General features: G+C 39.0%; 1 protein-coding gene across 2 annotated transcripts in view; it reads left to right on the top strand.

Moving 5' to 3' along the window:
- pax3a (paired box 3a) overlaps positions 1 to 10639 on the top strand; it is a 29498-nt gene that overhangs the window by 910 nt on the left and 17949 nt on the right. Inside the window, exons 2-4 of one of the 2 annotated variants that reach the window (XM_043254927.1) lie at positions 313 to 548; positions 1161 to 1287; positions 1502 to 1645. In XM_043254927.1, the coding sequence (XP_043110862.1) occupies positions 313 to 548; positions 1161 to 1287; positions 1502 to 1645 (507 nt within the window). Of the gene's footprint in view, positions 1 to 312; positions 549 to 1157; positions 1288 to 1501; positions 1646 to 10639 lie in introns of both variants that reach the window. The other variant, XM_043254916.1, reaches the window with a different exon arrangement.

Genomic DNA, 10639 nt, shown 5'->3' with positions numbered 1-10639 from the left:
TTAGCATTTATTACTAGCATTATTAGTTTTATTGTTGTATTGCAGTTTTTTTTTGTATTTGTATTTGCATAAAAATATATATATACAGCTGTCACGCTTTCACGATCATATTTTACCTTTAACGAAGCATTAAAAAAAACTTGCATAACCGCACAAGTTTATGAAAGCTTAAAAGCGAGTGTGCGGTTATATATGTTTATTTACAAGATATAATTTTACTTTGCATGAATATATTTTGAATATAGCACAGGGATGTCGTTGTATATAAACGGGTCAGTGGTTGACACCGTCTTTTCCTCCTCTCTGCTGCAGTCTCCACGCCGTTAGGTCAGGGCCGCGTGAACCAGCTCGGCGGAGTCTTCATAAACGGACGCCCTCTGCCCAATCACATCCGCCACAAGATAGTAGAGATGGCCCATCACGGGATACGGCCGTGCGTCATCTCCCGCCAGCTGCGCGTGTCGCACGGGTGCGTGTCCAAAATTTTATGCAGGTATCAGGAGACCGGATCCATTCGGCCCGGTGCTATCGGTGGCAGCAAACCCAAGGTAGGACATCACCGAGGCCGCTTCACGCCCCGCTAGAACCGAACTGTATTACTGTCTTTATTCATCCGGTTTCACATTTAAAAATAGAGTTTTGCAAATAAAGTTTAGTGTTTAACTTAACGACTGTATACTTGGTTATTTTCGTTGTTGCGTTCAATGTGCCTCACAGTTAACCAATAATTTCCACAATAAACATTTTTCATCGTATAGGATCTTGCAGACTATTGTTTTTATTCCTTTTTAAGAATTAGAAAATAAAAGTCCTTTCATGACATCTGTAAAACATCTGTAAAACCATTATTTATAAGCGATTTTAACACGTATCATATATATATATATATATATATATATATATATATATATATATATATATATATATATATATATAATATATGTTAATATATATATATATATATATATATATATATATATATATATATATATATATATATATATAAATAATTTTTACCTAATGCTAATTAGACAAAATATACACATAATCATAACTAAATGAAAAATGTTATACGTTCTCGTTATAATCGTTTCTACATATTTTGAAAGTTCTCATATGGTATAAAGATTAAATATTTTTTTCTATTGCAATGAAAGCAGAGCACAACTCCCGATGTGGAAAAGAAAATCGAAGAATACAAGAGAGAGAATCCAGGGATGTTCAGCTGGGAGATTCGGGATAAACTTCTGAAAGATGGGATCTGCGATCGAAACAACGTGCCCTCAGGTACTTTATCTGTCAATCTGTGCAGTTCAGTTTATGCTTTTAAGATATTGCTTCCAGCACCTGTTGCCTGGAGGGAAAAAAACAGACGTGTATTTATAATTTTAATAGATGGTTTTAAATGCCTAAAACGTTACGGCCGCACATTTTCAATCGTTTAAACCATTCAACAAGTGCGATTCCTGACGGACGCGATTCCTTCCACGTCTGTCCGCAGTGAGCTCCATCAGCCGCATGCTGCGCTGCAAATTCGGCGGAAACGGAGATGAAGATGAGGATGACGATGAAGTGGAAAAAAGGGAGATCGAGGAAAACGAAAGAAGAGCCAAACACAGCATCGACGGGATTCTCGGCGACAGATGTAAGTCCCGACGAGTTTTATCTTTTTTATTTTTGCGCGAAACTGAGACGAACACAATTAGACTACAGGTATAGCATATCTGCAAAAAGTTATATTGTAGCCTAGATAGAAAATATGTAGGTCTGTATAGGCCGTAGGCTTATGCATTCTTCTTAACAGCAACAATAATAATAACTTGCATATTATTATTATTGTTATTATTAATATTATTATTAATTTAATGTGCATTTTATTATGGAAATAGGCCTATTTGGAAATTCTGTGAATGTCATAAGCATATTTACAGTTATTTTGTTCATAATAAATATCGCTTTTAATGTGTCTTTTGCCTCAAATGCTAAATAGATTGATATATATATATATATATATATATATATATATATATATATATATATACACACACACACACACACACACACACACACACATGTATATATATAGCGTTTTTGTGTCTTTTCTTAAACTCATTGAAACCGAATTGAGGAGCATCAGAGATTAACCTCCTAAAACGAGACGTTCCTGGAGTGAAACTGGCCGAATCAGTAAATCAAACATTTGTCCAAGAATAGCGTTCACTAAAAGACGCTCCTGCAGCGCACAATCGGACACTTGAGGATGAACTTGGGAAACAAAAGCGAAAGAGTCCATGAGACTCACGCTTCAGTTTCCCCAGGACAAAGCTCGGCCTAGCAGTAGCTTGGTCCCGACAAAAGACTCCAAGCTTTTCAAAATTTGGAAAGAAAGGAAGAAAAAACGGTCTAACAAAAGGCGCGGAGAGGACATTATGGACGGGCAATGAGAGATGAATTATTCACGAATGACCGTAGTCCCGGCTCAGAAGCGTTTTATAGACTTCGAGGCCTGAATAATGTGTCCATTTTTAGCTAGATCATGTCTTGGAATTTTCCCTTTCGCCCCCAAAAACAACGTCAGCAGCGTTTGGAGGTAATATTTAATTTTAAGACGATTTAATGGCTGGCCCACGTTTACAGAAAAAAAACACCTGTTGATTGGAGCATTTTCAGATCGTCATTTAAATATTTGGATTTATGGAATTACTTGTTTTATTATTATTTCGAGTGAAAACGCGAGTTATAATTGGCCTGCTTTTTGGATTTTTATAAATGATAAATAACGTTTGCATTTTCGTTAACGTTTTCATAAAAGAGAAGTCCGAACAAAATTGTTGTTTCAGATCAATTAGCTATTTCGGCATGTGCTGTTTTAACGTGTCAATTAATATAAAAGGCGAGAATGGTGAGGTAATTCGACAGAGTTTGTTTTCACCTGAGGAGGTAACCATAGCAACTTGTTGCAGCTCTGGCGCGAATATCGCTAAACAGCGAAAAATTAAATAAAATTAGCATTCTCTCAAAATGCTTTGTTAATAAAATATCTATCACCGGTATATCATACATTTTTGTGCTTAAAATCGCGCTTTTTTTAAAATGCGACGTTAACACGGCTAACATGCTAACGTTGGCGTTAGACACGATTAGCCCGCGAAAATCCCCGACGCATTTCATACGTTAGAAAGGCCCGGTTACAGAATACAGTCGGTGCAGTTTTTCGTCGAAATTTAATTAGTGGCACTCAAAAGTCAAAACAACTTGTCAAAATATCGCGACATTTTTTTAACGTCCACGCAGCGGATAGCCCCGAGGCAGCAGCCTGCCCATTTCCCCAGTCGAAGAAGAAATTGTATGTATTAACTTGGAAATTGATACAGGCAGCGCGTTTTTCTAACCCCCACCGGCCTGAAATTCTTGCGCAGAGGAGTTTGTTCTAGATGTCAAGTGGAGAGAGAGAAACCCTGAGCCGTGAGCGCGCTGGCCGGATCACCCCGCGTCATGGGCCGCGCTACAATTGGCGCACATTATACTCAGTCATTGCAATGAAAACCTTTTCTAGTAGATTAAATCGAGCCCTTTATTCGTCCCCACTTTCATCTCAGGACAAAAACCCGCCCCCTTCCTCTCCGCCCGGGGCGCGCATTCATTCCTCACTGCCCTTTTCCTTCTTCTTTTCCAGCACCGCCATCACGAATACAGATCAGTTGGTAATTAGTTTAACAAACGACTGTCGATATGTTGTTGTTTGGAGATGGCTGATTGATATGAACTTTTGAAACGCAAAAGCTTGCTGAGTTAACTCGAAATTTTGGTTCAGCTCCATTGTGGCTGGGTTTATTACAAATTGCTCATTGTTTCAGCTCAGGCATATACATGACCAGGCTACATGTTATTAGCTGGAATTCTAAATATATGTCGAACAGCATCTACTTTGTTTTTCAGCTCACTTTTCCCATTTGCACGAACATCAGTAGGCCTATAACATTTTATCGGGAATATAGGGTTTTTTGAATCATACTCACAAACATATTAAGTTTCATATTGAGCAATATAGCTGTTTCAATGAGCGTTTGTTGCAAGCTCCTAACATGCATGTCAGCAGGATTATTATTATGGTGTGACAATATGTTCTTATGACTTTTTTTGTGGTGTTACGCTGTCATTGTTTGTTCATTGTTGTGTGATGGTCATCTTAAATGAGCTTTTAAGTAAGTGCAAACAAATTAGGTTAACAAAGGAGTTTTACGAAGAACACACGGATACCAAATTCATTATGGCTTATTTTTAATTTTTTGAAAGCAACGTCTAGGCTATAGTTAACATTCAAGAATGCAATTTGTAAAATAGATTTTTTTCAACGTCACGAAAACAAGTTTAACGCTCAGTAAAATATCAAATGATTAATAGTAATAATAATACCCATAATTTATACATTCCGCTAATGCATACTCAGAACTCATGGATAAGTTTGAATATATAGTGTTACGATTATTGCACAGTGAAATTATTTGTGTTTTTTTGTTGGTATAAATTATTGTTAGTCAAATGGACATTGGCATTAGATTGTTGTATTTCCGTACATTTAAACCTGGACTTGCAACAGAGTAACTTAGATGTCTATATCTGCATTGAAAAAAGAAAGAAAGAAAGAACAAAACAGTGAATGAAAGAAAGGAAGCGCAAGGGGAAAGGAGAAAGGAAAACAGCCTTTTCAAAGCCCGGTTAATGTTTTTGTTTTCCTAGAAGGATCAATCACCTCTGGCTTTTATTCACATGTAGATGTGTCTACATCATAAAACTCAATGAGTCCTGATCTCCATTGACAAACTGTAAACTTCTCCTCTCTCCATTCACTCTCGTCCGTTTGTTTGCAGTGGGCCGATTCTGCGCTGGCTGTATTTCACTCTCTCCTCCTGCTTGTGGAGTTGTTGTTTTTTCCTATTCGGTGCTCGGTTAAAATCTCAAAAGGGTGTTTTCAGAATCAAGAGGGTGTTCTCTAGCCAAATATTGATTAAGTACGTGTTTGCTGAGTCTATAGTTGTCGGGTAAGAGGGGTGTGTTGGCTCCGGGCCCCTGCTCCTTCAAAACCTATTGTTGGGCCCCTTAAAGGCTTGAGATCAAAGCAAAGGCCCCTTCAGATTTATTTGTCTGGGAAAAGCCAGTGTAGAGGACCATTGCTTACTAATACTAGTTTGAGCAAACACCCCAAAAGATGTTTCTTAAAACTCGTGTGCAGAGGAAGCTCGGAACCACATTTTTAAATTATGAAAAAATAAAGTGAAAACTGATAACCTTGAACTGATAATGTTTTTCAAAAGTAGTGTTTTTTTTAGCAAAGAGTATTTTCCTACTTTTAAAATTAGTTTTGCTGGTATAAATTAATGTATATAAATCGGTTTAGTGATGTTTAATGTTTATTTTTACCGTAATAAAACCCCTTTTTAAATTTTAGTTTAGTCGAAAAATAATATTTACATGAAAAAACAACATACGCTCTTCCACATCTTTGCTTAACAAAAACTAAAACTTTCCAAAGAAAGTTTTAAGAATGGCGAGGAATTGCTCTGGTGCCTGGAATCATCGTATGTGAATCAATAAAACTTATCCCACAATGCCGTGTTTGCCTGAGCGCATCCCCTCCTTTTTCCTATACCATTAACTTTGGGAAAACTGACAATCCTCGAGCCTCATTTAGCTAATTAAAAGTAACTAAAGTCATCAAAGAGCCACGGCCCCTCTCTCACAGATTCTCATTCACGGCAGGCGAAAAAGAAAACTCAGAAATACAAACAGTCAAAGGGATCAAGTTTTTTTGAAAGGGAGTCCCGTGGAGGCCAATTGAATGAGCTTAGTGCTTTCAGACGTGCCATGGTGAACGCAGTCAACATGTAATAATTAGTTTCATTGAGCTGCATTCCAACAATCTGCTGCTTTTCTCCTGGGCTCATTGTCTCCCAGCAGGCCAATAGCCAGGAGGACAGAGAGAATCAAGCAATGACAACACATGAAAGATTCAGCTGCCTTTGTCCGAGAGCGCAAGGAGGACTTTGTTTGTGTAAATAAAATAGGGCTTTTGCCTGCTTTGCTGACTGGGTACTTGCTCAATAGAAAATGGGGGGAGAGTGAGGAGAGAAAAGCGAAAAGATGCACCGCAAATACAGACAGCTGTGTCACACAATAATAAACAGATATTTTGGGGACGATTTATTATTACCGCCAATGTACTCTGAGCAGTAAAGCCAGATGTACTCATCCAAAATTAGACCACAATTGGGCAACTATAACCCAATCTGGCTCTTGGGGGTCTAGTTTTGTATGTTTTATGAGGTCTGTCTCTCCGATCAATAAACAAGGGCTCTTCTCTCTGCTGGAATGCTCCTCAGTCATGATTCCGGAGCCCTGCGGGAATGGAGATGAGCAATCATCTGCCTTTTATTCCTTAGAAACCTAACAATCTTTGCCCTTCTCTTTCCGTCTCTCGTCGAGCACAGTTTATCGAGGTTACGGATCGCACGAGTTATCCTAACATCAATCGAGGCTGTAGGGCGGCGATAGCGATTAAACGGCTCCGACGAAAGGCGCCCGTTGTTGTCTCGTTTGCGCGGCGTTCTCATAAACGGCCTAGACCGTGCATCATTTCCACATGATGTCATTCCAGCCGATTTTCAAAGTGGCACGCAAAGGAAGAAAACACGCATGCACGCGGTCGCACCGAGCTTATCTCCAAGTGAATGCCGCCTGTATGCTTCATTAGGTCGGCTTTATATGCTGGCACCAGCATTGTGATCCTCAAATATTAATTCAAAGAACAATTAATGAATGCAAACCATCTTTGAAGTGGGGGGTGCGGGGTCAAACCCGGACCAGCCCCTAGCGACTGATGGACTCCTCTTCCACTCCTCTCTTCTCAAAGACGGTTTGAAGTGTCCAAAAGAAAAAGTGAGCAATAGAAGGTCAATGAGAATAGGGCTGCTCTCCGAATAGAGCGCTCTGTTTTCTTGCAAGTGTTTGAGTGAGTGAAACTGGCAAAGGAGCGATGAAAAGGAGGGGAAAGGAGAGGTCGAGGGTTTCAGGGGCCTTGCCATAAAGACTCACAATGAGGCAGTTAATTGAGAAGAGCTAGACACCGTTGTCAATCACTTAACTTGAGGAACTTCACTTCTTAACTGCCAAATGATGCTGGTGAGAGAGGGAGAGAGAGAGAGAGAGAGAGAGAGAAATTAGAGCAGAATCGGGGCTGAAATCATGACTTTCACTTTCTATCTAGTTGTTCTGGAGGTTTTGGTGGCTGCAGCTCCAGCCTCATGACTTCCAGCTTCTACAGTAGACCATTGTTAGCTCGCTTTCTTTAATACATGTAACTTAGACGAGCATTTCCAACTCAAATGTGCAATTTGTGATTTGTTTCAGACAGAATTCATTTGGTTTTGGAGAATTTACAGAAGGCTCGCTGTTGGCTTCAATTGGAACTTCAAACGTGTTCCAACTGTTGTCTTCGCCTGTTTACATCTTGATTTTTAATGAGTAAAATTTGCAAGGAAGCACTGTATAAATGCCTCTTATGCATTTCACGCTTAGTTGAGAAGGTTTGTGAATTTCATGTTTCATAATTCACCAGCATGGCCTTAGAACTTTACAATTTAAGGTTCTCCAATGTTTCTTAGGAGTGCTTTGGGTTCAACAAAGAGCTGTATTCATGTCAAGAAATAAGTTAAGCTGACTCAATGGTATTTTGCTAGCTTAAAAAACCTGATGCAAATTCCATCAGTGGATGGGTTTAAAATTGGCTTTGGAACTTTTCTAAGAATGTTTGTGCGTATTAGCTGCTGTGTTGTAAAATGCAAGATGTTAGCGTGATTTCCAGATTCCTGTTGAACCTGAATATATGTGTGTCTGAGTCAGGGCTGCTGGGTTTTCTATGGGGCTGTCAGACCCTTATTCGTACCCCAGAGAGGGTAAGATGTGGCTGGGCAGGGTCAAGGGGGAGTCCTGGGTCAGTGCCTGTGCAAACTCCCTCTCTGTTGGAAGTGCGGGTTAAGATAATGTGTTTGTTCAGTGTGACAGGTAACAGACTCTCTATGATGGCCAATAAACGCTTTGGAACTGAAGAAGACAAAGGAGAAGCAGGTTTAAAGGGTTTCATTATACATGTACTACTGAGCATCTGTTTCCAACAAAAATATATCAGGTCATACTGAATGAACGTATATTTAGATTTTTACTTATATAGTCTTTTTTTAATTTAAATAACATTTTTCAATTATACAGTTATCTGTACATTTTATTGCTACATTATTTCTAACAGGCTTTATTGTTTTGTATGATGAGAGGTAAGGTCTACTGCATCGTGATTTCAATTGTCATGGGATTTTTTGTCATTTTGTCAGCTTAGCATGTGACCCACTTGCCCCAGTCATGGCTTACTCAATATGTGCATGTTTGGTAGGAAAGAATGAGTCAAGAACATAAATATGACGTGATGTCAATGTAATGAGCACTCATATATTTTGGAGCATGTGGTGTGTGTTCCCGCGGTGCGATCACTGCGTGTGTGCTGCTTTTTGGCTTTGTCCCGTTGTTAGGAGCGATTCCATGCTGCAACAGGCACCTCTGTACTGTTCAGACATGATAATGAGCAGAGCATGCAGAGAACCCATAATGCCTCAGCATCCGTTCTTTATGGTCCTCGTGTCGGTCTCCAAAAATGGATCTTAACGTATTTCTTTTTAACACACAGAACAACAGTTGTGAACTCAGTGGCCTCTGTTAAGGGCCTGAATTTTTTAAAATCAGTATTCAGTTTGTTTTGATGTTTTATTTTAGATCTATTTATTACACTGCTATTTTTTTAAATAAAATTAATAGTTTTAATCCACAAGGGCACATTAAATTGTACAGTGAAGGCATTTGTAATGCTAGAAATGTTCAGTTTTGAATAAATGCTGTTTGTCAAAGAATCAATCAAATATTAAGCAGCATTTTTTTCCACACTGATAATAATCATAAATGTTTATTGAGAAATCGGCATATTAGAATGATTTCAGTATCATGTGATGCTGAAAATTCAGCTGTGCATCACAGGAATAAATAACATTTTAAATTATGTTATAAATTTGAATAACATTTAGATTTTTTACAGTATTTTTGATCAAATAAATGAAGCTTTGGTGAACATAAGTAACTTTTGTACTGTAGTATATACATATTTTTTATTATTTTTTATTTTTATTTTCATATCGATTTTGTGACTTTTGGAGTGAGCATCTAACCCATTAGCAAGTTCATCCCCTGATACCATAGCAATGTATTTCAAGTCTCATGGTCACATTTGGCAGTTGTTAAGGCATGTATAGTTAACATCCAGAAAGTATCTCAAAGATGATACTGTCCAAAAGTGTGTCCAAATTGTCCAGTCGCATTGTAGTCCACCTGCAAGGTTAAAAATGATCTTTTCTCCTCTTTGTTACTCTCTTTCTCCATCCAGCACTCTTTCTCTCTCACTGGGTTTCTCTCGGGGCAGCTGCTGGGGTCGTGGCTCTTTAGCAAGTTGAGTGACTCCCTGCTCCTCCCTCTTAACAAAATGCCAACCCCAGATGGAGTCGTGATCGTTCCGTTAACCATTCTTCTCCCTACATCTGCTGGGATTCTATATACTCCTTAATTCACTCACCAGTGGCTGGCTGGGGCGCGGGCTGAAAGGGCCAGCACTCCTCCACGCTGCAAATAAATGCTTCATTTGTCTCTTCTCTCTTTTGTTTTGTTTGGGGAACACATGTCACGAGCTCAATTACCCAACCATTTAACAGCCCCTGAGGAGGAGAAGACTCTCCCCTACCAGGAGCTATAAACTGCCCAGATGGTCGTCTGTGGACTCTGGTGCTCTCTCTCCAGCATCCCTGTGTTTACTTTCACTTTATCTGCTCTCTTTGTTTTTGCGCCTTTATTTGCGTCTCAAAGTGTGGGTTGCATTAGAGTCGCCAACCTGACTTTCCAGAAGAAACATCCCTTCCAAATTTTCTCAGTGGCTTCGGCAAATGGAGTTTCCAGGTTCTCAGATGTTTCTGCTGAGGAAAAAACACACAAGCAGTCACGCGTTTTGCAGAAGAGACCTAAGAACATCTCAGACTGTGCTCAGTTTTGACGAGACACCAGGCCAAAAATTCAGCATTAATGCAAATGTTTTTTTCATCAAATCGTCTATGTTCTTCTAATATGTCAATAACTGACTTGTTTTTAAAAATGTTAGGAGAAGCATCCGAGACAAAGTTGATCCTTAAAGTGATAGCTTACCCAAAAACGCAAATGCTGTCATTTGTCAGGTTGTTTCAAAACCATACGACTTTCTTCTGTGGAACACTAAAGAAGATTTAATACATAGAGTGGAAGATGATTGTTGCTTGGTTCCCCGTGTTCTTCAAAATGTCTTATTTTGTGTTCGGCAGAAGAAAGCAAGTTTATGGTGAGTAAACGATGTCAGAATGTTCGCTTTTGGGTGGAGTATTCCTTTAAATGAAACATTACTGAGAACTCAATCAAGGCTCTAGCAACCTTTGAGCAATAGCCTTTGCTCTAAGTTTCCAAATCCATCATTTTAAAGTCAACAAACTCTCTTGGAGTTTTGCACAAAGCTGCATTTGCTTTG

Source organism: Puntigrus tetrazona, chromosome 2, assembly GCF_018831695.1.
Source record: "Puntigrus tetrazona isolate hp1 chromosome 2, ASM1883169v1, whole genome shotgun sequence".
Lineage (NCBI taxonomy): Eukaryota > Metazoa > Chordata > Actinopteri > Cypriniformes > Cyprinidae > Puntigrus > Puntigrus tetrazona.
The sequence above is the reverse complement of the archived record's forward strand: the minus strand, read 5'-3'. Positions and strand labels throughout refer to the sequence as shown.